This window comes from Oncorhynchus keta, chromosome 10 (assembly GCF_023373465.1).
Source record: "Oncorhynchus keta strain PuntledgeMale-10-30-2019 chromosome 10, Oket_V2, whole genome shotgun sequence".
NCBI classification, from domain to species: Eukaryota; Metazoa; Chordata; class Actinopteri; order Salmoniformes; family Salmonidae; genus Oncorhynchus; species Oncorhynchus keta.
In genome coordinates this window covers 63,479,822-63,497,417 of record NC_068430.1, presented here as the reverse complement: position 1 = coordinate 63,497,417, position 17,596 = coordinate 63,479,822, and the positions used below count along the sequence as shown (strand labels likewise).

Below are 17,596 nucleotides of genomic sequence, written 5' to 3'. Positions count from 1 at the left end.
AGGGAAACACATTGAGTATGTTTGTGGAGAAGAGGGAAACACATTGAGTATGTTTGTGGAGAAGAGGGAAACACATTGAGTATGTTTGTGGAGAAGAGGGAAACACATTGAGTATGTTTGTGGAGAAGAGGGAAACACATTGAGTATGTTTTTGGAGAAGAGATACATTGAGTATGTTTGTGGAGAAGAGGGAAACACATTGAGTATGTTTGTGGAGAAGAGGGAAACACATTGAGTATGTTTGTGGAGAAGAGGGAAACACATTGAGTATGTTTGTGGAGAAGAGGGAAACACATTGAGTATGTTTGTGGAGAAGAGGAAACACATTGAGTATGTTTGTGGAGAAGAGGGAAACACATTGAGTATGTTTGTGGAGAAGAGGGAAACACATTGAGTATGTTTGTGGAGAAGAGGGAAACACATTGAGTATGTTTGTGGAGAAGAGGAAACACATTGAGTATGTTTTTGGAGAAGAGGGAAACACATTGAGTATGTTTTTGGAGAAGAGGGAAACACATTGAGTATGTTTGTGGAGAAGAGGAAACACATTGAGTATGTTTGTGGAGAAGAGGGAAACACATTGAGTATGTTTGTGGAGAAGAGGGAAACACATTGAGTATGTTTGTGGAGAAGAGGGAAACACATTGAGTATGTTTTTGGAGAAGAGGGAAACACATTGAGTATGTTTTTGGAGAAGAGGGAAACACATTGAGTATGTTTTTGGAGAAGAGGGAAACACATTGAGTATGTTTTTGGAGAAGAGGGAAACACATTGAGTATGTTTTTGGAGAAGAGGGAAACACATTGAGTATGTTTGTGGAGAAGATGGAAACACATTGAGTATGTTTTTGGAGAAGAGATACATTGAGTATGTTTGTGGAGAAGAGGGAAACACATTGAGTATGTTTTTGGAGAAGAGATACATTGAGTATGTTTGTGGAGAGATGGAAGTTTAAGACTTGGACAGTGCTTCTGCCTCAAACTACATACAGTTAGAGTATGTTGTTCTTGACTTGGCAGTGTTCACCCTCACACTAACTGTGTGCGAGTGGTTTGTATTGGGATTCGTGTGGACTCCAGAAAGAGTATCCCGAAGTGGATAGAAATAGACAAGTCAACACTCAAATGATGGAAGGAAGAGAAAAGATAGACACTCACCAAATCCTTCAGGTGGGAAGTGCTCCGTGTGGTTCGCATGTTGACCTTTCCCCTGGAAGAGAATGAGAGAGAGAGAGGGAGGCACCCTTAGAAAGCGCTGGAGCGAGAGAAGTGGAGGAGTGCAAGGCTTCCTATATGAAGCGGTGGGCAGGCGATGGCCCACATATGTCACAATGGCTACATGGTTAACACTTCAAAAACACTTTAAAATAGCCAAACCTGTTGAATCTAAAAAGGCAATAACACTCTTAGAGGATAATGCATTCACTGCAGCTCTTGAATATAAAGCCACCGTGCGGATTCATGAGGAGGCAGCTATAGTAGACTAAGGGCCAGGAGTTTTACTTAACGTGACCGCATTAGGGAAACCGCTGATAGAAAGAATAAGCAATGGGTCAAACACATTTCAAACATCCTGCATTTGAGTTCTTCGCCTACTTCTTCGCTTTCATGCGGTCAAGTCATGTGGGCAGAAATACTACTGGCCCTAAGATATCAAAACGCCGTAGGTTTCCTATTTTCCCACTCCTCGCTTCCTTATTTAAAATAATTTGACCAATTCTGTGCTCATTGAAAAATGTCCATCCTACACTGGCGTGTCATTTAATAAACTCTTCAGCTAGAACTGGGTGTTCTTTTGCTGTTATGATGGTCGCACACAGAAGCGCTTCCTTACATTATTACTGTATTAAAAGGCTAGCATACACTACGCACGTTATTCATCAGTTTCTCTGCTAATGAGGACTGACACTAACTGGAGTGCGCAAGCAAACACAATACCCAATTTAGCAGACACTTTAACCCAACGCAACTTACACAAGCACGCACCAATAAGTCTTAATTATCTCTCTCCATCTCCACTCTCTCCATACAGAAGGGAGAGGTAATTCTGTGCCCCCAGGTTCCATTTCAACGCCCTCACAACGTTGGGCCGTATCTATTTTCAAACAACAACAAAGTCTGACATTGATTGTTATGTGACCAACAACATGGAAGTTCTCGATCTAATTGACTTTCGGTGGATTGAAACCTGTTGCATTATTGATGCGCGGAGGAATGTACACAATCATCGACTTTAGCGTGTCTTAGCGTAGCCGAGCTGAGGCACGCATTCCCCCTAGGTGGTGGTGTTAACTGATAACACTTGACATGGTTTCCCTTGGGAGGGATGCGCCTCATGATAGATGGCTGGTTTGGGTTCCCTTTATGGGTTTAGACACTCAGGGAATGATTCTTGTAGTTGAGTTAAACTATTGAAAGTGTGAGTCTTTCACTATTAAATATAACATTGCCTAGTTAAATAAAGTCAACGCAGGACAAGCTAGTTAACATGGTTGATGATATTACTAGGTTAGCTAGTGATTACGTGAAGATTGATTGTTTTCTAGAAGTTAAGTTTAATGCCAGCTAGCAACTTACCGTGGCTTCTTGCAGCCACAAGGTCCTTTTGATGCTGCACTCGCGCAGCAGGTGGTCAGCCTGCCACGCAGTCTCCTCGTGGATTGCAATGTAATCGGTCATTATCAGAAGGCAGATTACCGATTGTTATGAAAACTTGAAAATTGGCCCTAATTAAATCGGTCGACCTCTACTCTCAATGTCACTCCTGCCAAGCCAACCTCTGTCACAGGTGCAATACAGTGGCTAATGATAGCTCCATTGCATCTGCCTGGCATAGATCCTTCTAAGTCCATGCCAGGCCAGATGACCAGGGCCACACAGCTAGAGAGGGAGATTGAGACAGAGCTGGAGGAGGACACCTTCAGACCAGGGTGATGTCAGCAGCATTTCCTACTTACCAGCCATATTGGACCAGTGATATTGGGAGCTCGGAACGAGTCTACGCAAAGTGACAGCAATGTCAGATGCACCTGGAGGATGAATACCTGATCAAGACGGGCTCACGCGCTCTCACACACACACGGTTATCAGTCAGCTCACACAAGATGGCAAACAAACTTTGTCGAAGAGGTCTGGCCACATTTCTCTGCAGCAGTGTCTCTAGAAGATGCTTTTATCAGCAGCCTTTTAACATACATAAGATAGATTACAGCAAGTCTTTTTTTGGTGAGGGCAGAATGGAAAATATACTTTGAGTGTCAACTGTAGCAGACGAGAGGTGAAAATCCCTGTAAGGATGTGTGTGTTTGTCACATGTGAGTATGTGCGCGTGCCTAGGTGCAAGTTGGCATTTGAGTATGTATACTGTGTATACACGAATGTATGTGTATGTCATACGATATGGCCAAAATACCATTAGTTTGTGAATAAAAAAAAAAAGTTAATAGTGCACGGCAACAAATTAAGTAGTTTAAATGTTTTTATTTAACCTTTAACTAGGCAAGTCAGTTAAGAACAACTTCTTATTTACAATAAGGAACAGTGGGTTAACTGCCTTGTTCAGGGGCAGAACGACAGATTTTTACAGTGTCAGCTCAGGGATTCGATCTTGCAACCGGTTACTGGTCCAACTCTCTAACCACTAGGTTATTTTTTCTCTTTTTCTCTTTCACTAGTGGCAGTCAGACAATTTCCGGGGGTCTGTACTCAGTTGTTGATTGTTGTGGTTGCAAGTTAACTAGTAGTTCTCAACTGTTAGCCGTTACTGGCAAAAAAAAAACGGGTGATTATATGATTTTTTTGAGGCATTACTGAATAATTTAACATTTAATTTGTGACATTAAAACAACGTTATAGAAGGTAAAGTAAAAATCCAAACCGGTCCATGAATGAATACCGATACTGTTTACCGCCCAGCCCTACATGGCAGGAGACAGCGAGGCTTACTGCTGACCTTTCTGTTTGGAGTAGTATTTTAAAAAGAGTAAGAGCCAGTAACCAACCCACTGTGTGTGATAGCACTGAGACGGCACTTGTGAAGGTGGTAAATGACATTTTAATGGCATCGGACCGAGGCTCTGCATCTGTCCTCGTGCTCCTAGACCTTAGTGCTGCTTTTGATACCATCGATCACCACATTCTTTTGGAGAGATTGGAAACCCAAATTGGTCTACACGGACATGTTCTGGCCTGGTTTAGGTCTTATCTGTCGGAAAGATATCAGTTTGTCTCTGTGAATGGTTTGTCCTCTGACAAATCAACTGTACATTCGGTGTTCCTCAAGGTTCTGTTTTAGGACCACTATTGTTTTCACTATATATTTTACCTCTTGGGGATGTTATTCGAAAACATAATGTAAACTTTCACTGCTATGCGGATGACACACAGCTGTACATTTCAATGAAACATGGTGAAGCCCCAAAATTGCCCTCGCTAGAAGCATGTGTTTCAGACATAAGGAAGTGGATGGCTGCAAACTTTCTACTATTAAACTCGGACAAAACAGAGATGCTTGTTCTAGGTCCCAAGAAACAAAGAGATCTTCTGTTGAATCTGACAATTAATCTTAATGGTTGTACAGTCGTCTCAAATAAAACTGTGAAGGACCTCGGCGTTACTCTGGACCCTGATCTCTCTTTTGAAGAACATATCAAGACCATTTCGAGGACAGCTTTTTTCCATCTACGTAACATTGCAAAAATCAGAAACTTTCTGTCCAAAAATGATGCAGAAAAATTAATCCATGCTTTTGTCACTTCTAGGTTAGACTACTGCAATGCTCTATTTTCCGGCTACCCGGATAAAGCACTAAATAAACTTCAGTTAGTGCTAAATACGGCTGCTAGAATCCTGACTAGAACCAAAAAATTTGATCATATTACTCCAGTGCTAGCCTCTCTACACTGGCTTCCTGTCAAAGCAAGGGCTGATTTCAAGGTTTTACTGCTAACCTACAAAGCATTACATGGGCTTGCTCCTACCTACCTCTCTGATTTGGTCCTGCCGTACATACCTACACGTACGCTACGGTCACAAGACGCAGGCCTCCTAATTGTCCCTAGAATTTCTAAGCAAACAGCTGGAGGCAGGGCTTTCTCCTATAGAGCTCCATTTTTATGGAACGGTCTGCCTACCCATGTCAGAGACGCAAACTCGGTCTCAACCTTTAAGTCTTTACTGAAGACTCATCTCTTCAGTGGGTCATATGATTGAGTGTAGTCTGGCCCAGGAGTGGGAAGGTGAACGGAAAGGCTCTGGAGCAACGAACCGCCCTTGCTGTCTCTGCCTGGCCGGTTCCCCTCTTTCCACTGGGATTCTCTGCCTCTAACCCTGTTACGGGGCTGAGTCACTGGCTTGCTGGGGCTCTCTCGTGCCGTCCCTGGGGGTGCGTCACCTGGGTGGGTTGATTCACTGTTGTGGTCGGCCTGTCTGGGTTGCCCCCCTTGGGTTGTACCGTGGCGGAGATCTTTGTGGGCTATACTCGGCCTTGTCTCAGGATGGTGAGTTGGTGGTTGAAGATATCCCTCTAGTGGTGTGGGGGCTGTGCTTTGGCAAAGTGGGTGGGGTTATATCCTTCCTGTTTGGCCCTGTCCGGGGTGTCCTCGGATGGGGCCACAGTGTCTCCTGACCCCTCCTGTCTCAGCCTCCAGTATTTATGCTGCAGTAGTTTATGTGTCGGGGGCTAGGGTCAGTTTGTTATATCTGGAGTACTTCTCCTGTCCTATTCGGTGTCCTGTGTGAATCTAAGTGTGCGTTCTCTAATTCTCTCCTTCTCTCTTTCTTTCTCTCTCTCGGAGGACCTGAGCCCTAGGACCATGCCCCAGGACTACCTGACATGATGACTCCTTGCTGTCCCCAGTCCACCTGGCCATGCTGCTGCTCCAGTTTCAACTGGCCTGGGCCCTAGGACCATGTCCCAGGACTACCTGACATGAGGACTCCTTGCTGTCCCCAGTCCACCTGGCCATGCTCCTGCTCCAGTTTCAACTGTTCTGCCTTACTATTATTCAACCATGCTGGGTCATTTATGAACATTTGAACATCTTGGCCACGTTCTGTTATAATCTCCACCCGGCACAGCCAAAAGAGGACTGGCCACCCCACATATGCTCTCTCTAATTCTCTCTTTCTTTCTCTCTCTCTCGGAGGACCTGAGCCCTAGGACAGTGCCCCAGGACTACCTGACATGATGGCTCCTTGCTGTCCCCATTCCACCTGACTGCTGCTGCTCCAGTTTCAACTGTTCTGCCTTATTATTATTCGACCATGCTGGTCATTTATGAACATTTGAACATCTTGGTCATGTTCTGTTATAATCTCTACCCGGCACAGCCAGAAGAGGACTGGCCACCCCACATAGCCCGGTTCCTCTCTAGGTTTCTTCCTAGGTTTTGGCCTTTCTAGGGAGTTTTTCCTAGCCACCGTGCTTTTACACCTGCATTGTTTGCTGTTTGGGGTTTTAGGCTGGGTTTCTGTACAGCACTTTGAGATATCAGCTGATGTACGAAGGGCTATATAAATAAATTTGATTTGATTTGATTTGTGTGTGAGCCAGTATGCGTGCCAGTGTGTGCTATTATGTGTGTTAGCGTGTGTGGAAGTGTGTGCGACTGTCTGCACGCACGTGTGTGAGATGTGGATATCCACCTCATTAGACGCAGTGGGTGATAGAGGGGCTTGGCAGCTGTGGTGATTTAGTTCACCTTTAAGCCAGTAGCGAGGACAGCAGAAAAACAGTTAACATTTTCACAGGGCGAGACACAAAAAAAATAAACACTTTCGAAAAGTAAAACACGGTTTTGCGATAATAATAAAAACTACCTAGAGGACTTAGACAGGAAACTACTGTTGCTGTAACCACAAAAAAAAATGTTTCTACCAAAAGGCCCGCGAGGGAACCAATTACGTTGTATTGAACTGAAGTTAATTTCATTGAAAATAAGATTCATTCCTTGAGCCCTAAAACCACTGACTACGTGAGTGTACTCTTGTACTACTAACACCAAGACAAAGACGCTAGATAGCCAGAGCCATGCATCCCACTCATTAGGGCTGTGACAAAGTCATGGAATTTTAGATGAAGGTAATTGATCAGCCAAATGATTGCATTCCCCCCCACCAAAACACTATATCTAAATCAAATGAGCCTTTTTACAACAGCAGTTGTCACAAACCGCTTACACAGAAACAGAGCCTAAACCCCCAGAGAGCAAGCAATGCAGATGTAGAGGCACGGTGGCTAGGGAAAAACTCCCTAGAAAGACAGGAACCTACTGTAGGAAGAAACCTAAAGAGGAACTAGGCTCTGAAGTGGCCAGTCCAATCCTATTTTTGTTAAGACTGACATTTTCTCCTCCGCGCTTGACTGCATGTGCTGCTGCAGGAAGGGGGCGTTGCCTAGGCAAACCAGGACTTGTTTGCTACAACAACTTGATTGTATCAGCAACGAGCAACAAAGTTATCATGTTGTAGAGGCCATGTTACAGCAGAAACCGACTCAAATGCACAAATGCCCATCAGTCCTGTATTCAATCAGATGTTTGTTTGACACAAAATTATAATAAATAAATACAATTGTTATGGTTAGTTTATTTCCATGACTGTCTTCATCCACAATTGTCGGTTACACGGTTATAAGGTAATTGTGACAGCCCTCTCTCTCATCATGGTTCACTTAATATATATACACTTAGTGTACAACACATTAGGAAGACCTTCCCAATGTTGAGTTGCACCCCCTTTCGCCCACAGAAGACTCTATAAGGTGTCGGAAGCGTTCCACATGGATGCTGGCCCATGTTGACTCTAATGCTTCCCACAGTCGTGTCAAGTTGGCTGGATGTCCTTTGGGTGGTGGAACATTCTTGATACACACGGGAAACTGTTGAGCGTGAAAAACCCAGCAGCATTGCAGTTCTTGACACAAAAACCTAGTGCAACAAAGACCTCAATTCACAGTACCTCCAGCCTTCAGTATCCTAGTACATATCCACACCCATAGCCCCAAGACCCAAGTGCCCAGCTGCTCTGCCACCCATCCCCCACTTACCTTTGGGGGAGACTGCTGTGGTTGCTGCTGCTGGGGCTGCTTGATGGCCGTGTGTCCCTGGGGGTGTGGGTGTTGGTGATGGTGTTGGTGATGATGGGGGTGCTGGGCCGGCTGGGGCCGCAGGGCGCGGGGGATGAACTCTGGCGCCAGCGGGTTGAGCACGTAGGTCTTCTTGAGCTCAAGGGCCTCCAGCTGGGCCTTGATCTGCTCAAAGGTGATGCCGTGCAGGCTGGCGTTCTCGTGGCAGATGGAGATGAACTTCTCCCAGAACTTTCTGTGAGAAGGGAGGAGAGGGAGTGATGAGAGTGGCATGGACATACATGCACTTTATCTCGACTCTCGAACGAGCGGTTGCACACTTGTTCACACGCCAACTTAAGTCATTACTATTTCAAGAAATGCGTAGTGCACACCCCCCCCCTTTCAGTTTGAAGTCACGTCGCTCACATCATTACGCTCTTTTTGTTTACAAAGCCCCGCTCTATAAACTTCCGACTTACCTAACATAACTGTTAAGATTTAAAATGACAAGTTATCAAACCCGTCCACAGGGTTGGTTAACTCTGGAAACTCCTAGGAAAATCAACCTGAAATTTCCTTGCACCTTACATGTGGAACGATCTACAACACGTTTTATAATTTGAGGAATTGGTGCCACTAGGGCATTTCAGACTGTTATTAAGGGACATCTTTACTGAATAATGTCTGGTTTTTATGATTCTGTTTTGCTTTTCGTGTATTGTGTATAATAATGTGTATTTTAAGGGTGTGCATGAATGTGTAGCTGAATGTGTATTGGGATGCTATACAGGGCTCATCTGGAAAAGACGATGTCAAAATAAAGTTGAAATGAAACAAAGAGTCAAATCTTGCACAGAATCTTCATGTGAAAGGCTCCTACTTTCAGAATTCAATTATTAAACCACCGACTACGGTAGATATGACTCCAAATCATGTAGTGTAGCATAAATGAATAAACCACGGTCCATTTAAAAAAAGGCCTATTGTAGGCAGCAACACCAAAGCAAATGAAGTTGAAAAGAAATGTCTTTAGTGGGGTTGGCATGTTCATAACATCTCAGTTCTGACGAGTAGACCGTGTGTGTGTGTCTATGATTTGCATGTTTGTGTGTGTGTGTGTGTGTGTGTATACACGAGTGTGTACGGGAACAACACAGCTTGCATAATGTCCGGGTGAACAAACATTTCCGGAAATTACTCACAGATTTGCATATTAACTGCAGAACCTGCGACTGAGGGGAAAATAAGCCATCAGCCCATTAAGGAACAGCGACCGGTCCCTATTCACAACTGTCCCCTATTCACAACTGTCCCCTTTGTGAAATTACGTCATCAAAATGAGACGGGGTTCCTATTCACAACTGTCCCTTACATCACCAGTATGCGACAGCTACAGGTGCTTTCAAATGACACCGCATACTCGTGGCAAACCCAACGAGAAATAGTCAAAGAAGGGGTCAGAGTTTGCGACTTGAAAATGACCGCATCTAGAGTAGACGTCTCTATGAAAAAGCATCACTATGACGCAGGCTTGCGAGATTCACTCTACTCCCCAACAGGGTCAGTTCCATTTCAACTCAATTTATGGAGTCAATTGAAAAATCCTTCTAGAATATTAATGGAATTTAATTTTCATTTCTATGAATCTCTAGCTTTACTCTGAAAGCAAATGCAAGGCTTTTGTGCTGGTATCAAATTGAGGGCACCTCACAAGTATGGCTGGTGTGGTACAGTGCTTGTCGCTAATCAGGCGTTAAATCAGCCCCCCCGCGCCCAGACGAGACCACCGCTATCCCATCTCCTCCGATTACTCACGTTTAAGGCATCGCTTCCATGACCCACATCAAGCCCAAACGGGCAGCATGGACGGAGACTACTGTTCTGACTACAATCTGTTCATTCTGAGTTTCAAGCCCAAATTCTATCAATTGCACACAAACCGTAAAACAAATCTGAATTGGTAAGTTCACTGCCCACTTGTTTGTTTATTCAATGTGCATTTTATCAAGAGCGCGACTGTATTCCACACGTCAAGTGACGCTCAGTGTGGATCACGTGAGCAATAATAGAAGAGTCTAAAAAGATAGAGATCATAACATGCCTGGTGACATTTCACTATGGAGGGGTATATGTGTATATAGAACTGTTATGGCCGCTCTCTGTAGTCAGACCGCTTAACCTTTGTGGCTACCCGCTGGTTTATCTGACAGGCACAGCAGAGTGGTGTGAGTGTGTGTCCAGTGCCGTGTTCTTACCAATATGGGGAGGGAGGGGGGGTCTGTGACATATCGAAAATGAGTCAACCCCCCAATCATCTCTCCCTCTCGCTTTCATGTTCCTCTTACCCACCCTCCATGTGTGTGTCATATGCGTGCTTGAGTGTAAACGTGTATGAGCGAGTGTGTATGCACGTCACACGCGCATGTACTGTGCAGCCTACTCTATGGGGCCATGAGCAGCCCACTGGTCTGTTCTTTTTAAAGGTGACAGTCTGACAGTCTCCCCCCCTCTCCAGGCATTAAGACAGTCCATCTAAACAGAGCTTCTTCCTCGTTAGCGCCATTGATTTAACTGGGGGAGACATTTTCTAAACTGCCGCAGCCGGATGCCGCGATTGGCTGATGCTCAACAGTTGCCATGGCGACGGGAGAGAGGGGCTGCAGCTGGGGTCGGGGGTGTGTGTGTGTGTAATGGGCTAGCAGAATCGCAAGATGTTTTGAATATGGGGAAAATATTTGGACGTAATCAACACAGAACTAGACAAAGTGTCGATTTTAGCTTAATTCTATTCAGGGCAGAGATGAGAACTCCTTAGGTCACAAATAGCTGCACCAAATTCAATAACCCCCTCATATTTCAGTTCCATTGGAGAAAAACTAAACTCCTAAAATATGAATTCTGAAAGTAGTGCCCCCTTGACGCACCCCTTCTACAATATGACAGCATTATCAAAACAAACACACCCCAGAAACACAGCACATTGCTGATGTCAACGGCTCTGGCGTTATGATGTCATCCTAAGAGGACAATCCGCGGGCGTGCATTGGTGAGGGTGTGTGAATGAGTGTGGGGCAGAGGTAGAGCGAGCCTGCCTGGCAGGGAGACATAACCCCACTGTGCTACTTCTTCCTGCACAGCTGGCACACTGACTGTGCCCCTTCCCCACACACACACAGCAACGCGTAACATATTTACTGTGAGACTTCAGAACATGTATTGGAACATGAAAACAGTGAGATTTCAAACCCAGTCAAGAGCAATACTTCAACGACTAGGACGTGACCAGGGAAAACTCCAGGCCCCGTTTGAATGCTATAAAAACACACCCATCATTCCTTCATCCCTTGGAGTAATTCACTGATCTAACCCAAATTGATAAGTGTAAGCAACAGTTCTACCATATAGCTGTCACCAATCATGTCAGATCAGGGATTTCTTCAAGGAAGGATTCATTTAAGTATTCAAAACAGGGCCCTAACCCATGACAAAAACACTTCCTGATCTGTTTTTCATACCTGCAGCGGCCCACCGAACAGAGCGCTATGGGGTCTCCCACCACGGCCACCAGGGACTGGGCGCGAGTGATAGCCGTGTTGAGCAGCTTGTAGTTGGACAGGAAGCCGTAGTCCAGGTCCTCCGTTGAGTCCTCCACCAGCTGCTCCTTCCGCTTGATGGCCGTCTGTTTGTGCTTGCAGGTGTGCCGTGTGCGCACAGTGCTCAGGAAGAGCACCCGGAACTGCTTACCTGGAGAGAGAGTGTGGTGGTGGGGGGGGCATACAGGGCCAGTTTAGACCTTAGTTTTCAGCCATTGAGCAATGAGGAGCTAGTGTGTAGTATGGCAAACGTTAATAGTAATGAATTGCATTCACACAATGCTTTTTCATGAGGTCACGAAGCGCTACTGGTCATATTCAGCTTGCTTTCGTGGATATTCATCTTATAGAAACATAATGACGAATTCAATTACATTATAACCATTATATGATCCAAGTACCTCGACTAGGCGCTGACATCATTCATGTCATGACCCAAAATACGATCCAATTACGGAAGAAATTCATGATAAAGCTTAAGCGTTTGCAATACAAAAAAACACTATTCACACCCTCTCAAACTCCAGGTAGTGTGTGTGTGTGTGTGTGTGTGTGTGTGTGTGTGTGTACTGTACACCAACACCACATTGAGAAACAGAAACAGCTGTGTGTTGCGAGACCCGTCCTGATCGCTGCATCTTCTCCTTAATGAGAGAGTTAACGAGCTGGAAGCAGCAGCGTATGGCTGGGAGTGTGTGTGTGAAACAGAGAGCGAGAGAGTGTGTGTTGCCAGTGGGAGCATTAGCCTCGTCCCGGAGAGGAGCTGGGAGATGAGAGACAGACTACGTTAGGAGAGAGGATGTGAAGTGCTGCTGCCGAATGCCCCGGGCCCACATCTCACACAGTCACTGAGAGACAGAGTCTCTGAGATGTCGGGTAGAAACGGGAAGGGTCACACTTTAAAATCGCTGGCTCTCTTAGAATGGGAGAATGGGAAAGTTCCACAGTGAAAGTTCTGTGTATGAGTAATATGGCATTTGATCTTTACAATTCCATTGTGATTGCAGTATTGACATTCTTATTCTATTTGACAGAAAATTTGTGCCAAATGGCCGTCTGTGCCATGGGTGACAGTGGAATGTAGTGTCATAAGTTAAATGAAATAAACACAGATCTAATTGTAAGGAAATGGATCAACAAAGTATTCTTCTCACCTTGGACGTTGAGCACCCGTTCCACGCTGACCTCGTGCATCCTCTTCTTTCGGAGCTCGGCGCGGATGCGGAATACCTGGTCGGCGTAGGGCGACACCACGCCGATGCTGCCCTCATCCAGCTTGCCCCACGCCACCGGCCACTTCTTACGCATCTCCTCCACCCGCTCCACGATCTCAAACACCTCGGGTAACACAGGAGGGAGAGAAGGGTTTCAAGTGCCAGTGTTTCTCATAGATCATGTCCAAAAACCGACATCTCTCCGGGGTGAAGTTTCCCCTAGGTACAGAACTAGGATCAACTTCCCCTCCCCCAATACTAGCCTTAACCATAAATGGGGGAAATGCTAAACGGACCCAAGATCAGCATCTAGGGGCAACTTCACCCTACTCCCCAGGCCACACTGACTACAAGGTGGTGTGCTTTTTCATGATCCTTTGAGCTGGATAGAGAATTGTCCTGGAAGGCCGGGCACCCTGCCTAGCTCTGTTGCCTCCCGAAAAAACCTTTTCATCTTCTATTGGTGTCAATTGAATCTTTACAAGGGCAACATAGGAGACAGTCAATTTTAATCAAGTTTTTGCCTTTATTTACGAGTCATCAAAGTACTTAACCATCAAAGAGAAAGCAGAACTAAAGAGACGGTGGAAATGACAGCTGCTCAAGGGGCCTTTTCAGCCGAGAGAAGAAGAAAAAAACTAGGAGAATCCAGACGTCACATCAGCAGACAAACAGGACACACACATAATCAAGGCAACCTAAACCTATGACATTATGCTAATGTCTTGAGCCGTTTGACACAGGTGCAGTATCATCAAAGGGAAGCAGGGTAATTCCTGTGGCGTCTATGACAGGTTGGCACAGCGCTGTGATAGGACTAGGTCCAATTTAATTGGGCAGCTTCTGTCAGCTGGGTTCAGGGGTCAACTTAGCAAGTTTCCCCTCAGATGCCTGGTTTTGAATGCTGGGCTTCATGAGGAATTTGCATTTAGGTATTTTCCAAATACCTGTCTGGTTGTGGAGTGCAGTAAATAGTATGAGGCATAAGTAATACATCACAGTATTGACTATGTTGACTGTATGGGGTGAGTTTTGTCTGCGTGTGCATTTCAACTCAATTCCATTGAATGATTAACCATTTAAATTCACCATGAACGCACTAATAGCATCAACATTCAATTAACCAATTCATTCTATCGCTGCAGTCCTAAGTCAGTGGCGTACAGGGAACAAAAGGGTTTATACCTCTGCGTTGTTGTAGTAGGCCGTGCTATTCTTCTCCTGGACGTCCTCGCCGCGCGCCGTGAAGAAGGTCAGCGGGTAGAAGTCCTTGTGAGACGGCTGCTTCCCGCTGGCCATCAGCTTCCCGTCGTAGAACAGTTCTGACGTGTAGCTGAAGGTCGGTAGGGAGGGTGGGAGACGTAACATCAGTGGGTCAACCCAAATGTCACAGTTGCGACAGGTGTCAGTTGAGAAAGGCATGGTTGAACGGACAGGCATTGTATATGGATACAGTTGGGTGCATTGTGGCTATTCTCCGACAAAAGGTGCCGTCTGTTTGGTTAGTTTTCCATTCCACACGGTCCTCGCCGTTCCTAGTGACTTTCAAGATTCTTGTAAAGAATGTGCATTCCCAATATAAATGTGTGTGAGTGAAAAGCATTTGAACATCTCAACTATAGAAAATAACAAAACCACTTTAATAAAGTGGAGAAACCACTTCAAACCCATCGCGTAAGCTTCTTTCATAAACCACCACCTAAATTTCAGCCTCCCCCGAATTAACATTGTGGTCATAGGACTCTGAGTGCACATTGGGCTTCTATTTCTGTCAACAGCCAAGAGGGACTATCAACTCTGTCATGTCTCCTGCCTGCATAAAATCTCCCATTTTTAAACGATGTTGCTGAGTCGGGGTCAAATGTTATTTCATCCAAACTATTCTAACTATCAATTTCCCACCATCACTATTGCAGAGTGTTTTTTCATGATGCGTTCACTGTACCGCCCTCCCCTCCCCCTTCTCTCTCCCCATCCTTCCCCTCCCTCCGCTCTCCTCCTCCCACCCCCTCCTGGTGGTGTGATAAAAGTTCACACCTACCTGATGATAGCTTCGTGGGAGCGGTAGTTTTCACAGAGTAGGATGCGGCACGGGAACTCGGCTGGGTAGTGCTCGTACAGCCGGTCCAACAGCGACACATGCAGGTTCCGCTCTCGAGAAAACTCGCTGTACACAAACGGACTGAGCTGGAGGGAGGAAAAGGGGAAAAGAGAGGGATGGAGGTAGAGAAGTGAGGGCAACCCAAAAGCATTGAGTAAAATGAATCTTGAGTAACATAGTCAATTTATTTTTTATTTTGTTTCTTTTCAATGCAACAGGGGTGTGCAGGTGGTGATATAGCCTGACTGGAGTGGTCTTTTCTGCATTTGTAGTCATAAAAAAAAACTGGAGCTCATGTCACGTAGTCTGTGTAGACAACGCAATACTCCAAATCAATAAGTTCCCATCCAACCGAATCGAAAATATTTTGACCTGTGGCTCTAAGACCAAAGTGACCGGTATCCTACCATCGGTAGCTACATTTCTGCCGAGATGTTTTGCCATTAGTGTGATTTGTCAAGTTGAATTTGATTAGTCGTATGTACACATGGTATACACTAGAGAGAGAGATCGGCCGATTAGGATTTCTCAACACCAATACCAATTAGTGGAGAACCAAAAAAAAGCAGATACCAATTAAAACCGGCCGAGATATATATATACACATTTGTAATAACGACAATAACAACAATACTGAATGAACACTTATTTTAAAATAATACATCAATAAAATCAATTAAGTCTCAAACAAATAATGAAACATGTTCAATTTGGTTTAAATAATGCATAAACAAAGTGTTGGAGAAGAAAGTAAAAGTGCAATATGTGCCATGTCAAAAAGCTAACGTTTAAGTTCCTTGCTCAGAACATGAGAACATATGAAAGCCGGTGGTTCCTCTTAACATGAGAATTCAATATTCCCAGTTAAGAAGTTTTAGGTTGTAGTTATTATAGGACTATTTCTCTATATACCATTTGTATTTCATATACCTTTGACTATTGGATGTTCTTATAGGCATGTTAGTATTGTCAGCCTAATCTCGGGAGTTGATAGGCTTGAAGACACAAACAATGCTGTGCTTCAGTCATTGCGAAATGCTGCTGGCAAACGGAGGAAAGTGCGGTTTGAATGAATGCTTATGAGCCTGCTGCTGCCTACCACCGCTCAGTCAGACTGCTCTATCAAATCATATAATAACACAGAAATACGAGCCATTGGTCATTAATATGATCAACTCCGGAAACGATAATTTCGAAAACAAAACGTTTCTTCTTTCAGTGAAATACGGAACCGTTCCATATTTTATCGAATGGGTGGAAACCCCAAGTCTAAATATTGCTGTTACATTGCACAACCTTCAATGTTATGTCATAATTATGTAAAATTCTGGCAAATTAATTACGGTCTTTGTTAGGAACATATGGTCTTCACACAGTTCGCAACGAGCCATGCAAACCAAACTGCCGCTTATACCCGGACTCTGCTTACAATGAACGCAAGAGAAGTGACAACTTCAGGCATCGATTATATGCAACACAGGATAAGCTAGTTAAACTAGTAATATCATCAACCATGTGTAGTTAACTAGTGATGTTAAGATTGATTGTTTCTATAAGATAAGTTTAATGCTAGCAAGCAACTTAACATGGCTCCTTGCTGCGTGCACTCGCGTAACAGGTGGTCAGCCTGCCACGCAGTCTCGTCATGGATTGCAAAATAAAATGGGCATCCAAAAATGCCGATAGCGATTGTTTTGAAAACTTGAAATCGGCCATTCCAATTAAAATCGGTTGACCTCTAGTATACACTGTCCAACTAAATGCTAACTTGCAGGTTCCTTCGACAATGCAACAATAACAAATAATAAAATGGTTAAAGCTCCGAAAGACATCCTCAGCAGCATCTTTGAAAACTATTACAGACTACAAAGGGAAACCCAGACACGAGCTGCCCAGTGATGCGAGCCTACCAGACAAGCTAAATGCCCTTTATGCTCGCTTCGAGGCAAGCAACACTGAAGCATGCACGAGAACACCAGCTGTTTTGGACGATTGTGTGATAACGCTCTCGGTAGCCGATTAGAGCAAGACCTTTAGACAGGTCAACATTCACAAAGCTGCGGGGTCAGACGGATTACCAGGACGTGTACTCAAAGCATGCATGGACAAAAGCATGCATTCAACCTCTCCTTGACAGAGTCTGTAATACCAACATGTTTCAAGCAGACCACCTTAGTCCCTGTGCCCAAGGAGGTGAAGGTAACCTGCCTAAATGATTACCGCCCCGTGGCACTCACATCAGTAGCCATGAAGTGCCTTGAAAGGCTGGTCATGGCCCACATCAAGAGCCTCCTCCGGACACCCTAGACCCACTCCAATTCACATAACGCCCCAACAGATGACGCAATCTCAATCTAACTCCACACTGCCCTTTCCCACCTAGACAAAAATAACACCTATATGAGAAAGCTGTTCATTGACTACAGCTCAGCGTTCAACACCACAGTGCTCACAAAGCTCATCACTAAGCTAAGGACCCTGGGACTAAACACCTCCCTCTGCAACTGGATCATGGACTTCTTGACCGGCCGCCCCCAGGTGGTAAGGGTAGGCAACAACATGTCTGCCACGCTGATCTTCAACACTGGGGCCCCTCAGGGGTGTGTACTTAGTCCCGTCC

The 17,596-nt window shown here is 44.9% G+C and overlaps 1 protein-coding gene across 6 annotated transcripts in view; it reads right to left on the bottom strand.

Annotated features, from left to right (window-relative positions):
- LOC118389389 (probable helicase with zinc finger domain) overlaps positions 1–17,596 on the bottom strand; it is a 74,759-nt gene that overhangs the window by 18,208 nt on the left and 38,955 nt on the right. For all 6 annotated transcript variants that reach the window (XM_052527502.1, XM_052527500.1, XM_052527505.1 and 3 more), the window contains 6 exons: positions 14,917–15,062; positions 14,061–14,208; positions 12,816–12,999; positions 11,584–11,812; positions 8,048–8,321; positions 1,159–1,210 (listed from right to left, as the gene is read on the bottom strand). In XM_052527502.1, the coding sequence (XP_052383462.1) occupies positions 1,159–1,210; positions 8,048–8,321; positions 11,584–11,812; positions 12,816–12,999; positions 14,061–14,208; positions 14,917–15,062 (1,033 nt within the window). The remainder of the gene's footprint in view (positions 1–1,158; positions 1,211–8,047; positions 8,322–11,583; positions 11,813–12,815; positions 13,000–14,060; positions 14,209–14,916; positions 15,063–17,596) is intronic.